General features: G+C 27.8%; 3 protein-coding genes across 31 annotated transcripts in view; 1 reads left to right on the top strand and 2 right to left on the bottom strand.

Annotated features, from left to right (window-relative positions):
* Window positions 1-1,271, bottom strand: part of bent (projectin protein bent) — a 51,741-nt gene extending 50,470 nt beyond the window's left edge. For 23 of the 28 annotated variants that reach the window (XM_035093209.1, XM_035093216.1, XM_035093217.1 and 20 more), the window contains exon 1: window positions 783-1,271. The gene's annotated coding sequence lies outside the window, so the exon portion shown is untranslated. Of the gene's footprint in view, window positions 1-583 lie in introns of all 28 variants that reach the window. The other 5 variants (XM_035093213.1, XM_035093212.1, XM_035093210.1 and 2 more) reach the window with 5 other exon arrangements.
* An 8,894-nt stretch (window positions 1,272-10,165) lies between these two features.
* On the top strand, window positions 10,166-12,225 carry LOC118072994 (uncharacterized). 2 transcript variants are annotated; one of them, XM_035093251.1, is made up of 4 exons: window positions 10,166-10,474; window positions 10,559-10,684; window positions 10,932-11,026; window positions 11,093-12,225. In XM_035093251.1, exons 1-4 carry the CDS (start codon window positions 10,453-10,455, stop codon window positions 11,684-11,686), a joined length of 837 nt encoding a protein of 278 aa, XP_034949142.1. In that variant the 5' UTR covers window positions 10,166-10,452; the 3' UTR covers window positions 11,687-12,225. The 2 variants fall into 2 exon arrangements, with proteins under 2 accessions (XP_034949142.1, XP_034949141.1); XM_035093250.1 differs by having other exon boundaries at window positions 10,166-10,684.
* Window positions 12,226-13,198: 973 nt separating this feature from the next.
* LOC118072997 (Na(+)/H(+) exchange regulatory cofactor NHE-RF1) lies at window positions 13,199-21,254 on the bottom strand. The gene is made up of 3 exons (XM_035093255.1): window positions 21,136-21,254; window positions 20,259-21,072; window positions 13,199-13,573 (listed from the first exon to the last, which is right to left on the bottom strand). The coding sequence occupies exons 2-3, from the start codon at window positions 20,682-20,684 to the stop codon at window positions 13,232-13,234; spliced, it is 768 nt and encodes a 255-aa protein (XP_034949146.1). The 5' UTR covers window positions 20,685-21,072; window positions 21,136-21,254; the 3' UTR covers window positions 13,199-13,231.
* Between the last annotated feature and the right edge of the window lie 191 nt (window positions 21,255-21,445).

The raw sequence follows: 21,445 nt of genomic DNA, 5'->3' as shown, positions 1-21,445 counted from the left end.
AAACAGAATGATAAAACACATATGATGGAATACGTGACGGGTTGGAAGGACAAGCAGAACAACGAACTGCTCGTTTCTTCTTCTCCTCCTCACGTTACATTCTCTAAAAATATATGGACATCGAGCCTAGATACCTAGATCGTCAGCTACGAATAGCGTACGCTAGTCTTGTAATGCTAGTATGAAGTGGAAGACTCAACAAGAATGGTCTGATTGTTCAATTAAATTCATACGGTTATGCTCAATGAATTTAAGTTTTTTGCTTATTATTATTATTCTGATTCATCTTCTATTAAACTTTTGAAAAAAACAATCAATTTTGTGAAAGTTATTTCAATAAAAAAAAAATTAATAATTAATGAATTTAAAAATTTTTAAAAATATTTCATTTCCGAAAAATAAATAAACTTTAAAAAAACCTGAAACAATGATAGGTATCCTTGACATTGTTTAGATTAAAATAGACCGTCATATAACTGACACTTTCTAAACCATTGCAACATCAGACCTGATTGAAAAAAAATAGTTTCCCTCAAAAAAATTGACACTCAAAGATTATGCAATAATTTTTGTGTTCACTCACGCACGTATATTCCCGAAAGATTTATTTTATCCTCTTAGCAGTGATGCACTGATTATTCACTGGATTATTGATTGGAGATAACTATATTTAATACATTTCACAAACTTATCATCACCCTCTTTACAGACACTTACGCAATTCATTTACCCTCAATTTCCTTATTACTTTTTTTTTCTATTCGGCGTGTGTTGAAACTTACTTGATGATAGTTATGTTGCGAGATAAACCACCGACGTAACCGAAAATTCACTTTCCCTTAAGAAGCACGTTGATGAGAAGAGTCTCTCCCAATCTCTTCCACCCACGTAACAGCTTCTTTGTAAAAAAAAAATATATATAATTAGGGAAAAATTCGGTTACTATTAACCGGCAAAACCGAATAAAATAAATCGTATAATCGCAGTCGAGTCTCTTGTTGTTCGATGTTTCGTTGATTCGTCAAACAATAATTATATTCGTCACTATTTATTCTCACCACTCGTCAGACTACCACAGTATTCCCTCTCCCAGCCGTTAAGAAAAATAAATCCCCTTCGCCCCTCTTTCTTCTCTCTTTTCTTTCTCTCTTTCTCTTCTTTTACTATTTTTTTTATCTCCGCTATCTCATGTATATTTGTCGTCGCTCCGTCCGCCGTCCCAATCGCCGTGGCCCAGCACGCGAACTAACCGAACTAAAACTTAATCCACTTCTTCAGTCATTCGTCCCTCTGTCGCACCGATTCGCCGCCGATTCTGCCTCCCACTCTCACTTCTTGTACTACTATGCTACCGCCTAATTATTTTCTTCACTATTACTTTTGCTTATTACCGATAGATATAAATCGGCAAATGAAATGGATGCTTTAATTTATTCGGTAACAGTTGGTATGATGATTAAATTTATTTAGGACAAGTGAGATTTATTTAGAATTAGCCTAATAACCCTTGGGGGTGAGAAATTTTTAACCTTGAAGCTGAGAGAAAGGTTGAATAAGAAAAGAAGTATTTTTATTGCATTATATTTTTTTTCTTAAATAAACAAAATAATTCCTTTCCTCAAATTTTCGTATTTTATTCATCAGATTTTTCTTAATGAATCCTTGAGAATGTTTCTTAGAAAAAAAATAGTATGAATCTGAAGTATTAATTAATGACTTTATTACTACTGAAAAGAATGCATGAACCTACACAGTTTTATTTGTTAAACAAATAATAGTCTTGAAATATATTAGTTGGTAATTATAGAAAAGTAATAAATAAACGGGAAAGTATAGTGTTGCGATTTTATAAAAAGAAAGATGAATGGGTGTCTTGGACGACTTATTGAATATCTCTGACAATGTCGAAGAGTTTGCGTTCCAAGAGGGTGTGCAATTAGAACGAACGTAAACGCCCACGCGACAACTGAGCAAATTATACCTGCACTCGAAGCATCTTGAATCTATAAATGAAAATACAAAATTCCACGGGTATGTACGGTGAGTTTATTTTTTGTAATATGTTGAAGGAAGATAATGACAAAACGGTAGTATTAGTGGGAATAAGAGTGAGAGAATATGAGCCGATGACTGTACTTGAGGGTGGTTGGGATTGACGATTGTTTATCACGTTACGTGTACTCTATTTTTGGGCGAAAGTCATCTAAATGTTGTTCTGGGAAGTCTGTGATGATCACGGGTCATCGTCATCCCTCGATGACGGTGATCATTTGCTTTATTCGTCAGCACGTGCCTTAAAGAGATACTAAAATATAACTTTGAGTAATAAGAGCCATTTATTACTTTATTTTTCGTTTTAGGCATTAATGCCTTCCTGTTACTAATTATCTATTTATACTGACCTTTATTAAATAATCTATTATTATAAAACATTTATGTTCCTTTTTTTTATGGAAGTCATGACTGGTTTATTAGGAGTTTAAATTAAACTTTCTTCGGATTATTAAGAATAATGAAGTTTATTTGAGGATAATGAAATTAACTCAACTGTTTAGATATTTTAATTAATTATTAAATTAAATTTATGTTTCTTCCATATAAAAGTATCATCCTAGATATTATTTAAAAAAAATTAAAATACTAAATCTTGTAGATATCCTTGTTTTATACCAATAAATAACTCTATCCTTTTAAATTTTTTAGAAAACATTGATTATTTGCAATTCAATAAATCTTTTCGATGATAAATAATAACAAATAACAATAATTTGTCATTATGAAAAACATTAAAAAAGATTTCCCATTAATCATGAGAATGTATATTTTTGAATCAAGGAAAGTGGATATTTTTCAAAGCACAATTGTTACAACCGACTGTTGTTGAATATCAAGAAAGAAATAAAAGACATGTTGGTTGTTCAATTAAAAATATAATACTGTGTAACAGTGACATATACAATATTAAAAGACAAAATGATTTAACAAGTATTCTGTATTTCAACGGTCCTCCCCCGTTTCCAAATGGGTCATCGTGTCGTGTGACTGTGTATCAACCTGCCAAGGTCCGCTGTACTCAGTAAGTATCAACGTGTTGGGCGTAAAATCGCGGTTGGTAGAGAAAACGAGTCAAGGGCAACCGCGATGATCTCCAGAGCAGAGAATTTATAAATGATGAAATTTCTTCTTGGCCCCCAGGCAAGTAGTATAACTCAACTGGTGAAATTGTTTTGCAAGCTTGAAAATAGTAAGGGAGAGAGGGAGATTAGTTACGAAAATTAAGAAAGAGAGAGAAAATCGCACTTGCTGACTTGCGTGTAAGAGTCTGTTGGTTAGTCTTGGATCTGGCAAGCGAAGCACTCTTCTAAATATACATTATCACCCCTCACCGCTCAATCTATCTTTATGTATCAGAATGTATAGGGACATGAAGGCCTGCTGTACACCTTGCAGCTGTCGTTCGTCTGCTAGATGGAGTCGCAGTTATTCGCCTCGTAACTCCATTTCTTATACTCACTTTAATGACAACGATTTAGGTTATTACACTCAACAATATCCATTTAAGTTGTTTTATTGCTACTACTTCATTTACATTTCTTGTTTTGGTTATTATCGGCTGCAAATCATTTTTAAAAATTGATCTGTTGAAATTAGTTTTCATTCACATGGTTATAATAAATTTTTAATAATAATAGTTCTAAAGAAAAATTTATACTTTAAAATAAGAATTTAAATTTTCTTTTAATAAATAACAAGTTTTTTCAACAACTTTGAATTTATAAAAGAATTTTATTTTTTGAATCATCATTGCGGGGTTCTTCTTTAAATTTAAATAGATTTTTTTTAAACTGATTTATTCCGACTCTTTGAGAAATATTTATGAGAATTAAATGTTATTGTTAATTATTGGAATTTATTTTAAATATTCAGTTAAATTTTTCTGCTTTTTAATATTAAATACTTGTTCGATAATGTATAGGATTTCATTATTTTTATTGTTTATTGATAAAATGAAATTAATATTAAGTGAATAATTAAATAAATTAGAAAAAAAAGAAATAATAGAAAAATAATTTTTAAATAATATAAATAGAATCCTTGAGTAATACTCGGAATTGTCGGTCAATATTCTATGCGGAAATGAAGGGCAAGTTTCAAATTTAAATTATAATTCAGACTTTCCACTACTTACATAAGTAAGAAGTATTACTCAAAAATAAATTAATAATCATTAATAAGCTCCAAAAGAATAAATTAAAAAACATGAAAACAAATTTTTTTTATTAATAAACAAAATAAATTACATGTTTATAATGTTTAACTTGTTATTTTACAACTGTAAAATTTAGTGGTATAATGTTTGAGCTATGTTTTATCTATTCTTACATTGTTAATCTTCATTGAGTAGGTCACGAATTTTCTATGAGTGATTTATTAACTTTGAGTTGATATATAAACTACTTAGAAAATCATCTATGCTAATAATATCAACAGCTACTGAAAAAATTTACAACAGATTGTAGGTCAATGTACGAAAGTTTGATCATGACTGGCTTAATCGATCGATCACTTTTACAGTTACTGTTAGATCATTTTTCAGACAGAAATCTTTTTATACCTTTATTTAAAAGAAATCAGTACTTATATTATTTAAGAATTATCATTTAATCTGTATCGAGTGAAATTTTAATTAATTATCAAAATGAATAATTTATGCATAATAATAGAAATATTGTTTACTTGTTTTGTTTACTATGAAATCCCAAACGTTTGATCTTGGAAATTGATCTTTCTGGAAAATGTAATTTTAAAATAACATCTTTTATTTTATTAATAAATAAATAGTTTTTTTTTTTATGAAACTTTGCGAATATCAAAGAATTCCAAAGTGTTGAAAGACAGAACACTCAGTCCACTTGGAATATTTTTAGTCTGTTTCATTTTTAGTCAGTTTTTCTTGAAAGAACGACAAAAAGTGTAGTTTATGATGAAAATCATAATTTTTATATTCAGGTACACTTTAATAAAATTTTTTAATAAAAAACAAATATTTATAGATTATTTTTAAAATGTTATTTTTGTTGAATATATTTAAAAATACATCTTAGGAAAATAAGTTTATATTTTATGAGAGATTATAAGGGACTAAATCAACAACACTTTGATGCTAAGGGGATATGATCCCTAAGACAAATAACTTGCATTTGTAACACGCTCTACAAAAGGCGTCGTATGAGTGGTTGACTGACCGCAATTTATTGTTTGCACGAGACGTGTGATCCACTAATCTCAAGTGATTTTGTGGGTCAAGTGGGTGGATTTGCACACTTGCAATTTCTTCTGATTAATATCTACTCTCTTAGCTTTTCGATTTACATAATTTATAATAATTACATAAAATAATCGATTGATTGATTATAATAACGACTTGAATGAATTTTTCAAATTGATTAGATGTAGTTAATAATTCAATACTATTGCATAATGTAAATGAAAATAGATTTAGTTCATAAATTATAATTTAAAAAAAGCATAGATCAATTTCTACATCTGTGTTTTTTTTGTTCAAGAAAACTGACTTTTCGAAAAAAAAAAAAAATTCATTGGGATTTGCTTGAACTGTTATACCGTCACTATCGAGTGGGCGACGAGAAGAGCACGCGCAAGTATATGGAACGATGCTTCTAAAATTAAATCCCAGTCCGTTCTGGAAATAGATATTATAAGTGCGAGGACAAGACGAGATATTGGACTATTATATTGTCCTGCATATTGTTAGTACTATGTAGGAGTAAAAAAGTGTTTTTGAGGAATAGTAATTACTACTTTGAGAACAAAAAAAAATGTCACACTCTAATTTATTTGTCTTGATTAAAGTAAATTTATTTAAATAATTACAACCAATTGCTCCATTCAATAACGAAAATTTAATATCTTCTGAATTCAGCTGCTTTTATAAAATTATAATAAATTCGTTATATTAATATTCAAGTAATAATGAAATTATTCGTAATTATTCTTATGCAACAAGTCAAAGAAACAAATCTCTAATCGGAAAACAAATATTTTATTATCATATTGACGATAAATAAGGAATAAAAAATAATCTAAATTCATTTTTAAAATCTTAAATAAATTTTTTTTACAGTAGAAACGTTTGATCAGTTAAAAATGGAACATCTTCACTGTATAACAATATTGTTGACAAAATTATTTCAACTGTAAATTTATTTTTAAAATTAATTCACTGTCAATTGATAAGAATGATTGAAAAAAAGAAATTGAAAAAGTTGCTGACATAATTCTAAAAAGCAGTAGCAAGCAATATCCAATAATCTGAAAATAACAAGAAGGCTTCTTGTACTTCACTGTTGGGAAGCATTATCCACAAGACGTTTGATATTTTCGGCGGCGACAGTGGCGAGAGACGGTTCATCCGTAGAGGAACGTAGAGAAGGGAATGAAAGACGTCGTCGGGCAATAGATTGACGGTGGATGACGACGAGGTGAAGAGCGGAAAGAGCATCGAGCTGAAGAGAGAAACGAGTTTCTGAGTGAGAGAGTCGGCATCATCATACAAATGGTTAGCGCCGCTCGCGTAACTTGAGCTTACTGAACCCCCGACCATATATGTCCGCCTCACTCGCTCTTTCTCGGTTCCACTCACTCTGACTCTCTTTTCTTATCTCCTTCATCGTTACAAATTGTTTTATTGCAAATGATAATACTTACCGAATATATTTGTTAGATTAAATTTTACTGTTATTTTCACTCTTAATGCTATCATTCTTAAATAATACGAATGACGTGAGAATATTGTCTTCTAAACTTTTTTGCAATATGTTGACTTTCGAAACTTTAATCAAAATTCTTCTTATCGATAAATATTTCTAAAAAGCATTTATCAACAAAAGAATCTGTACACTTTGATTCAGTAATCTTAAACTTTTGATTTATTATTGTAGATATCCAATTGATTAGTAATTATTGATGGTATAAAGAATATGTTAATAATCATTGATGACATTATTAATTGAATATTTAATTTATTTTTCATCATAAAAATATCAATGTGTCGAGCAAAATCTTTTTTTATTTTATTATAAAAAATGTTACCTTTACAATCCATTTTATAATTAAACTCTAAGTAAAAATTTTAATTCAAAGAAAGTTTTAATTGTAATTCAAATTTAAAATTAAATTTTTTAATGAAAGTAGAAAAGTTGAAAATATACATGCCAAAGCTAAGAAATTTTCTAATTTCATCGAGATGAACTTCACTCAGATACACGTTTTTTAACATGATAAATTTTATTAAACTTCCAAACAAGTTTAAACACAACAATAGACAAGTTTAAGAATATTGCAGGTGTTGGACATTGTCTAATTGCTACCAGAGAATACCTTTCTGTTCCAAGCACCATTTTTTCATCATACAGATTTAAATTGTTTCTAAATTTATTTTTTAATTTATTAAAAATATTTCAAAAAATTGCAGTGTTTAAAATAAAAATGACCACCAATTAGTAAATTGTTGGTTGAATATTCTGAAGTTCATTAAAATTAGCAATTAAATGCTTTAATTATGGCCAATTACAATTATATAAAATTGTAGATAAACTTATTTAAAAGAGTCACCGAATGCATGTTTAATTAGAGATAAAATAAAGTCAATTAGATGATTTCAATACAATATAATCTATAATAAACTATGGTAAAATGTCGAATCCTATACAAAAAGTGCTTTATAATTATTTTCAATCACCATCATTACCATATTCATTAATTCAATCCGCCAAAATTACATTGCAAATTCATTTGAATATTATTTCATTCATTAAAACCTCTATTTTTTAATAAGTCAACAGTAGCCAACACAATTGTTTAGCATATATTTTTAATCACCAGAAGCATTTAAATCATAAACTTCTTGTAATTTTAAGTTTAATATTGTTTGTTTTTAAAAAAATATTGTTTACCAATGGTTGACCAACTATTTGTAACTGACATATTCATGTAACTGACGCCAATTTTCGTTGCGTACATTAAGTTATGTCATTTTTAAAAGTAAAAAAGCCCCATTGTGCACGGTATCCAAAACTATACTCAGTGTCATTTTAAACAAATAAAATGTTAACACATTGTCACTTAATGTGACATACTGACGATTGGTTTAACATGAAACGGTTTATTTTCAACTATACAGATCAACATAATTCACAGATATTACATTATTTGTATAGAAATATATTATTGAGCTTTTTTTAGAACAAAGAGTTGAATTATTATGATATTTGAATTGTCATAATTTTTCATTAAATTAAATGGAGGAATATTATACATTTAAATTTGCCTTGAAATTTTTCGTCATTTTTATCATACAAATATCTTGATGAAAGAATATTTTTTCATAAAATGCCATCTAAAAATAATCTTCTTTAATCTTTACCAGATTATGGAATGAATGGTGCATATAAGGTACATCAAAGCTTTTATAAGCTACTTATTAGCATGATTACATAATTATTCGTGTTCTCTTATTCATAGAAGATTAATAAGTTTCTTTTTGATTCTCTTACTATTTGACTTTCATTAGTTTAAGCTCTTGATTCTCGTATTATTTATAGTAAACGAAGTATTTGCCGAAAAGCAATGGCAATACTTAACGAATTAATATAATTACACAAACAGGTGTTAAGTTAAATTGGTCCTAAAGAGATATTTTCAAAATAAATAAAGAACTTGACACTACTACTACCTAATGAGTAAACTCTTGAATTTATAATAATTACTGTCGATAATGACTTAACAACTGTTGGTAGTCACACCACCTCTCGTGACTTGAGACTCTTTTTCAAAATATGACTCATTTGTGGAAAATTTGTATTTTCATTAGAAAAACATCTTACCAATGCCAACTCTTTAATAGCTTGCTAATGAATGTGTATATTTAAAACTGCTAAACAAAAGCTATATCTTCTTTTCTACTCAACTTTTTCACGTAATTTTAGTTCAGACATTTAGACTGCTATTATAAACTGTTTTATAATAAATCAAGTCATTACAGAGGTTTCTAAAAAATTTTTTGCAAAAATTAATTGACCATTTTGAGAGAAATAATATTTTTGTAAGATTTGTTTAACAATTCCAAGTTAATTACAACATAAAAATAAATTATTACTTGAATAAATTTTTTTCTAGAATCTATAAAAAAACAACAATGAATCATAATTTTTTATTTCGCATAATAACAGTTGTTATTACTATTAGATGCTTCATAGAATTGTTTTTGTTCAATTATAAGTAATTTTAACAACAATTATATGAAGAGAAGAATTGCAAGAAATGAAACCAATTTTTTTTCCAAAATGACCAAATAAAAGCTGACGATATCATTAACCAACATGTAATGACATTTATGAACAACTTTTTTTTCATTTAACGGCATTATTGCAAAATGCACGATAATTATTCTCCTTAACTGGAATGGAGTGTGAATGCCATTTAATCATTTAAATAACTCTTACATGAAGGTAAATGTTTGAATATTAGCTATTCGCGATGTCGGTAATGTTGAAACTATTGAAACCTCTTTAATAGAAATGTTCTCGTTGATGAATGTGACGATGAAAAAAAATTTGAAGGTCAATGTACTAAAATATTTTTAAATGGCACACAGTTAGTAATTCCAGTCATAAAAATTTCATGAGCATTAAAAAATCGGTTAGCGTGGTGTCATGAAAACATTCACGTTCTGACGATTTTATAAAATCAACATTGTCATGATATGGAATATTTAATCAAGGTATTTGATCATCCTCAACGATGTTAATAATTGTGTCACTTTATCGGAGCAATTATCTGATTAATTTTTTGATGAATATATTTTTTCAAAATGTTGATTATTTATTATATTCTCAGCTATCAGTGACGTTTAGTGTTTGCGATCGACGACGTCATTGGTGAATATTACAGATAATAGTTTCTATGAAGGTTAACATTAATCACTGATTGAAGAACATTCTTAAGTTTTGGAAATAATTTACTGCATAGACAGCAGTTATTGTTTATCAAACTAGTTTAAAATTAACTAATAATAATGAAACTTAACTTTTATCAAATTAATTTTCTATTATTAAAAATAAATATTTATTGCAATTATCGGAAAACAAAAATTATTTTTAACATAGATGATGAAATTTTAACAACCCAATCTTCGTGAAAGTCGCATATTTACTCGAGGCAGTCTTGTCAGAACAATTATTGCCTCTATCGTCGCAACTAGTTAAATTTGCTCAAGTGTAGATATTGCCTCAAGTCAAGACTGCCATATGGCGATCCATTTATCGCCACTTGTGGCAGATTTTTAGTGGTACTAATAAAAAGTTTTAGTCAAGTGTAGAATGAACCAGTTCTGAGCCTCAAATTGCCTCAATTCAATTTTCACTTTATAAAATGGCTTGGGATAATGAAAAGAGTTTGTATTTGATTAAGTTGTACGAAAATCATCGAGTCTTATGGAATCATGCTGATAAAAGTCATTTTAATAAATCGCTTAAAGAAGATGCCTGGAAGAGTATTAGTTCGGAAATGAAGATTCCTGTTGAAGAAGTTAAGAAGAAGATGTCTGCTCTTATGGGATCATTTAGGAGGGAAAAATCAAGACAGAAAAAATACTATAGAACAGGTATAAAGTCAACAAAATTTTATTCTTATAAATTTATTGTCAAAATAAATTAAATCTTTTTTTAATTTAATTGATTAAAAAAAATCTTTCATAAAACTCAATTTATTGGTTCAGTTATTAAAGATATTATATATAAAGCTATAAATATTTTTTACTAAAAATAACAAATTTATTGCCATGTGTTAATTATTTATTGTTGACTGATCAAGTGATTGGTTTGAATGTGATGAATTCTTGTTTCTTCTAGGTAATAGTGGATATAGATCAAAATGGTTTGCATATGACAGTTTAAAATTTTTATCAACCAAAAACGTCTCTCAAAATAGTGAAGATAAACTAACGGTAAATACATAATTTATTAACACATTTTTGAAATAATGATTATTTATAAATACAAAGTATTTTCAGAAAAAGCAAACATCAAATACAGCATCAGATCCATTTGACCATTCAGACGATATTCAAACACCTAATGCATCAGACCAAGAAACCAACTTATTCAATATTCCAAATCCCCAAAGATCAAAATTAACTAATGGACGAGATGTTGATCCAAAAGATTCAGATTCGCATGAACAAATATCTAAATCATGCTCTAAAAGAAAATCTGATGACGGGATAAAAATTAATAAAACTTTTCAAAAAGCATTGAAGCTACTAAGGAATGCTGATGATTCATATGATACTTTTGGCAAACATGTTGCTAATGAATTAAGAAAATATAATACTCAGACATTGTCATATGTTAAGAAAGCTATAAATGACATCATTTTTGAAGCAGACATCGGAAAAATCCCCAGACCAAACAATGAGTACTTAACCCAGCAATATTCTCGTCAACACGACTATTTATATTCTAGACGCTGTTCAACTTCAACTCATGTTCCTTCACCGAGTCCTACTGGGTCTCCTGGAACATTGGTTACGACTCCAGTTACCACAGTACTCTCATCACCATCACCTGATGCTACTCTGGGTAATAACGATTCACAATCGTTGTGAACACTGTTAGTTAACTAGACATAAAAATGTATACTTTTTTAATGCTAGATTAATGAGAATTAATAATAATATCATCTTCAAGTTAACCTTATAACTGTTATGCAGTTCTCATGAGATGAAAATAACAGTGATAAATTGAGTTTTATAGTTTATAGATTATTTTGAAATTGTAAAAAGATTTGACAATATTTATTTAGTATTTATGAACTGATAAATTATTATTATTAAATTCAATTTGTTACAAACAAAGACTTTAACTATTGAATTTGATAATCATTGAACATTTTGAAAGATTATAAGCATCAAAAGATAATATTTGATGAAATTAATTGCAAACCTAATTGAAATTCAGTGGATAACATATCTATTATTCAAATCTTTTCCTGGAATTATCTTATTAAAAGCAGCAAATCATAAATTACTCAAGCGCAGACATGTAAAGTTATTATTATTTGTGTTTCCAACATCTTTGGCTAACTATGGTACCTTTTAAATTATAAACTGCTCTTTATTATTTTCTTGAGTTCAGTAAATCATAAAAACAGAGACAATGATAATACTATCATTTCACCATGTGATAAAATTAATTCCAAGTTATTTCTTTAAAAATATATATTCTATGTTTAATGATTTATTATATAATTAATTATCAATGTTTTTGATTATTACTAGCAACGTTCTATAAATTGATGCATTCCAACTAAAGCATGAAATGTATGCACATAACTAGATTGTGATCATTAAAATACATACAAGTACTGCGTGATGACATTGGTAGTATACGATCATTTGATTATGAATCACTTCTCAACTTTCGCATTCATAAAATGCCCAAGATGATGAATTTAAATTTCATATTGGAACAAAAACTTTTATCATTAATAATTTCCGCTCTCATTTTTTATTAGCATAATTTTACTGTAGCTAATTATGATAAATAATTTGAATCATAATGTTGGTATCATTTTGTTAAATTATCTGAAGTGGGATATCTTTTCTGCAGAATATATAACAAAATAATGCATCAGCATGTTCAAGCAAAGTATCCAAGTTCCAACTCACTATCACAAGAAGAGTGTGATAAGAATTTAGCTCCTAAAGGCATCAATTTAATTTTATAGCTTGGCTATAAAAAAAATTTGATTTATTTCTGAAAATGAACAATAAAAACTGGCAGGTTGATCAATAAAAAAATAGACTGAGATTAAATTATTGGAAAAATAACTTTAATTTAATCACATACATACTTTTATCGTACTTGTATGACGATAAAAAATTCATTAGAGTATATTACATGAAAATATTAAGTTTTTTCACTTATATCAACAAATTCTAACATTTTCAATACTCAAAATAAATTTAACAATTTTACAATGGAATTTTTATAACAAATATAAGAATGAATTGAGCTTAATGATATTCTAATGAACCTAATGATACTATAAATGATAAAAAATTTCGATTATCTCTTGTTCATTATAGGTACATGTTAGTGATAACGAAAACAATGAGTTTGTGCAGTAAATATTCACGTTGTATATTGGATTACAATTTTTGTACAATATCAAATTTATCTTTAAAACCAATTGATTCTTTCTTCGGATCATACTTTTTACGGGCTGCTAATTGGGCACGTAATTCCTTGGCGCTCATTTTAAGATTGAGACTAGTCTCCTTACCAGTCGATACATTTCCATTTTCAGTACCTAAGTGCTCGTTCAATCGCTCCTTTGTTGCATTTACATTACTTTCACTGTTATTACTATTATTACGACCATTTTCTTGAGTCTCATTTTCTTTCACTTTTTCTTCATTCATTGTCATCGCTGCTGTTGTACTTCCACTATTTGAAGATGTATCGTTTGATCCTATTGATTTAGGTATATTCTAAAACAGAAATAGATTATTTACATTACAATTAATGACGATAAATATAATTAATTATGTTATTAAAATATACAAGGAAAATATTGTGTTCATTATTGATCAAGTCTAGTTGTCTTTATTGACTGTTAATTCTCAAAGACATTTAAATTTTTTACACAATTCTGAATCCTTGGAAAATGAAATTTCCTTTACATTCATGATTCAAGGATATTTTATCCTACATAAAGCATAGTAATTTTTATGATAACATTATTTGTAAAAAATAAAAAGTATGAAAGGAAATAAGAAAAGTCATAACAGTCACAGCAAAGTCAATACTTGGAATATTCCAAATGTTTGTAAATACGTGAATATCTAGTCAACTTTAAAAAAGCAATTCAAACAAATTTAAATAAAAGTTAAATTAAAATAATAAAATAATTGAGTTTTAAACGAAGAAGGTTTCTGAACATTTGAAGAGACTTTATATAAAGTCTTTAATTAATGCATCTTTAAAATTATGCTTATACAAGATGAATAATTTTTTTCAATTATAAATAAGGAATGATTTCAAAGAAAGTTTGTCGAATGTCTTGCGTTCGCTTAACCCACATCACTAAAGATGAGGGACTAAGATGCATAGCGCGTACGAAGGTCGATCGTGCTTTGTAAGTGAGCTACTTTTTACTAAACCACCATTTTATCAATGCAACATTCTTTTAGCCTATTCGACCCATTTTTTTCTACAACCAACTCTTGTGTGTCTGAACAATTAGAAATGATATTTGTTTGATTCATTGGAAGTTCTGCACAGGAGTACCATATCAAAGCATGTAATATTTCATGTAATAAATTTCTCGCACTGTCATGAAATGTTTTTTTATGATACCCTGAAAATTGAGGTTGTAATTCCAATGGTCCAATTGTTATATCTGTATGTGAATGTGAATTTATAACGTAAGTTTTTCTGTCGTGTCAAGTTAATCTTCACAAGTTGGAACCATTGACTAAATCAATTAGATCAGAGATGAATCAGACACTTAAGAATTGGGTGATGAAATCAATCAAATTTTAAGGAATTCATGCTGGTTGTTATGAGACTTGTTATATCATAATGTTGACCTGTAGAATAGCTAAAAAATAACCATAGTTTCAGAATTAAAATAAAAAGGATAATAAATAATCACTTTTTCCTTTTTTATTTTTAAACACATAATTAATTTCTAGTTTTAAATTGAAAAATTCTAGACGTAGAAAAATTTAGTATATTTAGCTTGGTATCTATAGCATTAGTCAAATAAATTAGAAATCATTTAAATAAAACGGTTTTTAAATTAAATGCATAAATTTTCTATCCCAACTTCAAAGAAAACAGTGATAAATTTTCTGAATGAAGTTATAGAAATTGATAAAAAAAAACTTTCTAAAAAAAGAAAAACACATTTTAAAATGAATTGTTTCGTGATAGTAAATTAAAAAAAAAATTATCTTCAAATAATTTCCTCAATCATTTAAACAATTTCCTCATTCTTCCTCAAGGCATTTGAATCTCATCAAAATACCCATTTTCTCTGTATCAAAATAAATTATCTATACATTATCAGTTTGATCAATGCTTAAGACATTCAAAAATATTCATTACAATCAACTACAATTCTAGTGTTAACAAATATCAAGGTAACAAATGATTAAAGAATAGAAATAAAATTTTTTAATTACGTGTTCAGAAAATCATTATTTATACTGATGACATCATTTATGAAATTTATTCAAGTATCTGAACAATAAATTTCCCAATCACCTGTTGATCCTGACAATAACTAAATGAAAAATCATTGAAGTAGTGAACCAACAGAATGACTAGGCTACTTGGTAGCGATTGTTACAGAAATATGAATGAATTCAAGTGCAAACTGATAGTGGGCTTGGTGTCATTGCCGATATGAATAAATGTAGTAAATTCATGCACACTCAGAGTTGAGAAATCCAAATACCACAAGCTCAATGTAGTGAAATAGTGACAGGATCGCCACGTGAAACCGGTTCTTGATGTACAAAACTTAACTGGTTAAGAGTTTAATAGTGAACACGTGGTTCTATTCTGTATGCATGTACTTCAATATATATTGCATGCATGTTATCTAAATGGAAAATCAGTAGTTGAATTTAACAGCTATGTCTATTTGATAATAAATATTTCTCAGATTAATTGAAAGTAAAAATATATTTGCTATATAACTTTCTCGTGAAATATTTACATCAAATTTATCTTTCCATTCATTCATAGCTACTTTATTTCATTTCTCGAAAGAAATAGTTTTTGAATTATTTTTGAATATTCGACAGAATACTACGTAGAATGGATCAAGTGATTCATTGAGAAATGAAAGCTTCGAATACGTGCATTAATTAAGGAAAAGGTTTATAATGAATATAAATTCATTTACTATCAGTTATATTTAGTGGTTAGTTAAACTTCCTGTTCATAAAATTAAAAAAAAAAAAAAAAAGAAACGAATGAAGTAGTATTGTAGATAAAAGATTTGAAAATAATGTGTTCGACCTTCGTGATATTTTATTGACTTTCTTTTATCGATTTATTTGGATGATGTTTTACAAGCTGATGTCTTTATCTTTAAGTTTTATTTCAACCTTTATAACTATTTTTAGTGATAACGAAGCTATTATATAATTTATAGAGTTTTTTATTATATTACCAATTCATATTTAAAAGTATTTAAAAATACAGATAATCCTTGAATAGGAAAAGTAACTCCAATTATTTTTCTTTAACTTTTCCAATATTTTCTGATATTAATCATTTTTTATTTTATTCACAAATAATAATGATAAATATTCATTAAACTTTTTTTTTAATTACAAAAAAACGTTGTGAAAAAAAAAAATTGCACAATGTTTTTACAAAAAAATATTTCTTCCCGTGATTTTGTCTAAACAATCGACGAAGAATACTCTTAAAAAGGATGTTAAATAACAATCCTGGAAAATTTAATAGTATGAAGTCGTAACAAGCTAAGTACAATCATCACGTGAATCAGTATGAACTGTCTAGAAAATTTGTCGTTGGTTTCTATGATTATAACAGGAAACTACTTTAGCTCTTAGTTTGTAGAGTTATAAGTTTGTGAGTGTAGTAAATACCTTAAAAGATTATTATTAATCATTGAGACGCTAGAACGATTCGCGTTATTCAACGAATGTTGACCAAGTATTGCACAATATACTTTCAAGGTGGTCTTAGTCAACATATGGGATGGGAAAAGTGTTTCTTGTATGTGATATTTTCTGCAGATAATCATGTTAATGACAAAAAGGTGTGAATTTTCTGCACATTTCAAACATCAGGTAGCAATAAGTATATCTATAAAGTTAAGATTTATGAGTGTAATACATAAAATAAGTGTACATGTTATACGTGTTGTGCGACTAATTAAATGAGATAGTGATTCTTAAGAATTATATAAATTATATGTTAAATATTTATCAATGGTCCTAATCTTAACTATCGTGAGAATACTTTAAATTATATAAGCAAACAATGAATCAAATTCGATTAAACTATTTCTGTAAATAAATATCAATTTACAGATAAATTACTTCCGCCATGACTTCCGTTTGTCTTTGCAGTACAACTTGATTTATTTTATTCTTTTTGTTTGATTTTACATTGGAAAAAAATTTGCATTGTTAACAAATTTTTTTTGATAATAATAATAATTATTAGTTTATTGTTAATAAATATTAATTAAAACGAATGAGGTTTTTTTATTTATTGCTCTAAAGAGATATAAAAAATTAGCTCAGCGTAGACTTGTATCGGAACAATTATGTGGAGTATGAGTGATTGTTGGGGGAAATAAATGTTACGAGGACAACGTTGGCAAGGTAGAAGACGAATAAACATGAATAAATTAGATCAAATATAGACAAGATAGTGGCATTGTAAAACTCTAGTGTGTTTTAGAAAAAGTACTATTTTAATATAATAAAAAAAATACGCTTTCCTTCTTTTAAATTCAGATGTTTGTTTTATCTTAAAATATTATTAATGAGCTTTAGTATAAAAATGTGATAAAGTAATTTACATGATTAGTTAATGATCAGGGATAAGCTATTAAAAATTTATTTACAACAGGATGTAAATGTTCTTTTCTTACATTAAATAAAATTATTAATAGTAAACAAGATGTTTTGAAACATAAATCATTTTAATCAAAAAACAAATTATAAATACTATCATTACATTTTCCATGCTTTTTCTTTGATTAATTTATTTTTTCATTGCCTCAATTAATTTTCTAACTGGACCGAGTGAAGTAAATATGACTATACTAGTAAGAAGAATAAAAAGTGATTATTAATCTTGATTATTCTTTTTTTTAAACATTCTGACATTTTTATTAATAATCTAGACAATAAATAAAAAATATAAAAGAAAGATTCAGTTATAAGTAGGATCAAAGTTGGAGGTCTAAAATATACAGATAATATTCAGATAGTGGTAGAGAGTTAAACAAAGTTACAAGAGATGTTAATTACACTGGAGATGCGTGTTAAAAAAAAATAGAATTGAAAGCAACTTTAAAGAGACTATAATGACAACTGTTAGGAATGGTAGTGATTGAATTATGTATAAAAAAGCAACGAATACTTATGTAGCATAAATGAATGAATTAAAAAATTGCATGTAGCTCATAAAATAAAATTTATCTCCTAAAAAAAATTCGTGATTCAATATATCAATGTTATTCGATGTTCTATTAAATTATGTTGAATTACATCAGATCGAAATTTGACCTAGAATTTAACATAATATAAAGAAAATAAAAATGTTTGCATTGTATTTAATGACATTATTTAAAAAACATCCATTACTTCATATTCATCTTGCGAACTTTTTTATATGCATTAATTATTTAAATCATTTTTTTTGGCATAATGTATTAAGTAAAATAATATGAATTTTACAGTACTCTTTTTTGAAAATCAATTTAAATACAATAATTTATCCGAAATAAAATTAATTGTAAAAAACAATAATTTTCAATAATCAGATTAAATTTGGAAATTATCTTTGTATCGATAACATGGTATTTATTGTATTGATACAAAACAGATAATAAATAAAAGTAATTCTAAGACTGTTGTAACAATTTAAATTAAAGATAAGATATAAAAACACAATTAATTGTATACAGTTTTTTTGCAATAACATGTATAGAAGAAATTATTATGGTATGGTTCATTTATACATACTAAGTGATAAAATGTTTATCACTTATCAACTTTAATTACATAGAATTTTAACTCTTTTTATAGATCACTAGTACAATATTTTTCCGCGACTGAACATTTGTTGAGAGTATTTAAGCCTTAAAGAAGACTTGTAATCGAATATTATTTGATTTATGAAACAAACACAGATGTTATTAACAGAAACAGAGTAAGATTAATCGACAAAAATTAATAAAATAATTTTAAAAATGGCTTAAATAAAAGAAAAAAATATTAATCATGTTCTTAAAAATAATTAAATACGTTTTTCAATAACCGACATGATGACTTATAAATTCATTATTAAATAGCAGGTGATTTTTTACAGCCATCAACATTACTCGTAATAAATTAGCTGCAGTTCATTTTGAATTGTTGCGTGTTATAAAAAAAGTATATCTATAAAAATCCGTGTCCTTGAAATTATTTTATTACTGAATGACTCAATAGATAAGTAAAAAACATAAACATAAAACTATTGTATTCTCCAAAAGGATTGGGCTTTGAAAACGAAATGTTTACGTAAGATTGTTTTTTTTTATAAAATAAAAATAAAAAAATTTGTTCATATTGCACTAAGATTTGTTAGTACATGATTGAAATTATTTGTTAAGATGATTTTCTTGTATTAGAAAGTCGTAAAAACATTGGTAATTTATCATAGTACGTAATATCGATGTAATTATCAGTAGAAAATTAACTGCAAGCTGGATTTATTGAAAGATTGAAACCTGGAAAATATGTCATGATTATTTGAAACTACATAGTACATACAAAATCATTTATTTTGATAAAATCTTTCAATTTTTAAATACTTAAAAAATCTAACTCTGATTCATTAATGAATGAACATTAATAAAGCTTTAAAAATAAAATTAATATTAACGTAAAAAATGAGTTTTCAAATAAATTCTTCAATAAGTCATCAGAGTATCATCATCAGTCATTAGATATTGACAGAAAACAAAAAATTAATAAAAATCTAGAAATACTTTGAATGATTTCGCAAAGATGATAATACCTTCCAAAGTTTTCGATGAATATACTTAAAGCAATAATACCTTGCATTACTTTTGCAACATTTAATTGCGATGGAATTAATGTAATTGCCAAAGTTACAAATTTAAATAAACGTTGAAACGAGTCTCGAATTCCCGGAAATGTTTGGATTTCGTGAAGCAAGATGATGTGAAACTTTAGTATCCATACACAGAAGATATAAATACAATTGATTCAAGTTTCATGTCCAGGTGAAATAATTAAATAAATTTTTAATCGCAATTGAACGATGAAAAGCTTATCTGGAAGATTCTTAAATAAATTACTTAGCTAAAGAGTCATGCTCGCATGTCTACAAACTAACTAAAAGATATCAAGAACAAGAAGTTGATGAGCGAAAATGAGAACTTACATCGTCTACAGAGCTGATACTTCCATCCGATCTTGTTTCATTCTCAACGGTCGCAGGATTCCTCTCTGGCGTCTTGATCACCTTGATGCCCGTCATCGTGCCCCTAATGACGATGTTGTTGGCCTTGTAATATTCGTCTGCTTCTTGGTCCACCACAAGGAGTTTGGTTTCATTAGGAAAAGCTTTAATTCGATCAACCACTTGCTTATGTGTTTCATTTGCAATATTTATTTCATTAACTTCAATAATACGATCTCCTTGACGTAATCCAGCTGCTTGACTTGGTGAACCATCGTCCACTTTCCCGATAAACTGACCATTTTTACCACGCTCAGCGTGAAGATTAAATCCATAACCATCGAAATCATCCCACTTGACAATATGGCATAGTCGAGCACAAGGCACATTATCGCTTCGCATCGACATTTTTTATAACACACTAAATTCACTTAAAGTCTCTTTGAATATACAAAAATAATTGATTATCAACAAGACGCGACGTCGTGGATTCACACGATCACATCGACGATTTCACAGGACTCTACACGGTCGTTCTTGAGTTTACCGATCACTAGCTGTATGTCTCCCTCTACTATAGATTCTACTTCTCGTCTTTATTCGTCGTTCCCCTTCTCTTAAAGTCTCTCCAGACTCTTCTAATATTCTTTCTCTTTTTTTTCTTCCTCACTTTCTCGATCTACCTGTCAGAATTCTCTTCCTTCTTCTCCAGTTGAATCTTCTTCAAACTTCAAGGACGTTTTCAAGTCATGTATTTTATCTGTAGTTGGTGAATGCAAGACAAGGTCGGCAATACCTGAAGTAACCGAAAAGTGTCTTTATTAAATGTAAAGTCTACCCAATAGAAGTGGACATTCACCTGCATTCACTAATAATATGACAAATAATCGATGCAAGGTACGGTTACTGTCTCGTGACCACTTGTGACTTGCGACAAGGAGAGGAAAAGGTGAACGTGTTTCATGAAAAGTATACAAATTCCAGGGGTAGGGGAACCCATTGCGTTACAATGACTGTGGCGACATTGCACGGCAGGAATCATAAACTCGATAACAATTTAAAATTGAATGCGCGCGATTTATCGATTGATCAATGCCTTCGGTTTGTATACAGATATGATAGGTTAGTTTGCTGATAGTCATAATTACACATAATGATAATGTATAATA

Source organism: Chelonus insularis, unplaced genomic scaffold (genome assembly GCF_013357705.1).
Source record: "Chelonus insularis isolate UGA/USDA-ARS -01 unplaced genomic scaffold, ASM1335770v1 contig_94_pilon, whole genome shotgun sequence".
In the NCBI taxonomy this organism is placed as follows: domain Eukaryota; kingdom Metazoa; phylum Arthropoda; class Insecta; order Hymenoptera; family Braconidae; genus Chelonus; species Chelonus insularis.
This window is presented reverse-complemented; position numbering and strand designations above follow the sequence as displayed.

What these genes read in the sequence shown, in the direction of transcription:
- LOC118072994 (XM_035093250.1), top strand. Translation starts at nt 10,453, where the DNA reads ATGGCTTGGGATAATGAAAAGAGTTTGTATTTGATTAAGTTGTACGAA. An exon ending in GAAAAAATACTATAGAACAG is followed by an intron (nt 10,685 to 10,931) that starts GTATAAAGTCAA and finishes TGTTTCTTCTAG; the next exon opens with GTAATAGTGGATATAGATCA. An exon ending in ATAGTGAAGATAAACTAACG is followed by an intron (nt 11,027 to 11,092) that starts GTAAATACATAA and finishes AAGTATTTTCAG; the next exon opens with AAAAAGCAAACATCAAATAC.
- LOC118072997 (XM_035093255.1), bottom strand. Translation starts at nt 20,684, where the DNA reads ATGTCGATGCGAAGCGATAATGTGCCTTGTGCTCGACTATGCCATATT. An exon ending in GTATCAGCTCTGTAGACGAT is followed by an intron (nt 13,574 to 20,258) that starts GTAAGTTCTCAT and finishes TTTCTGTTTTAG; the next exon opens with AATATACCTAAATCAATAGG.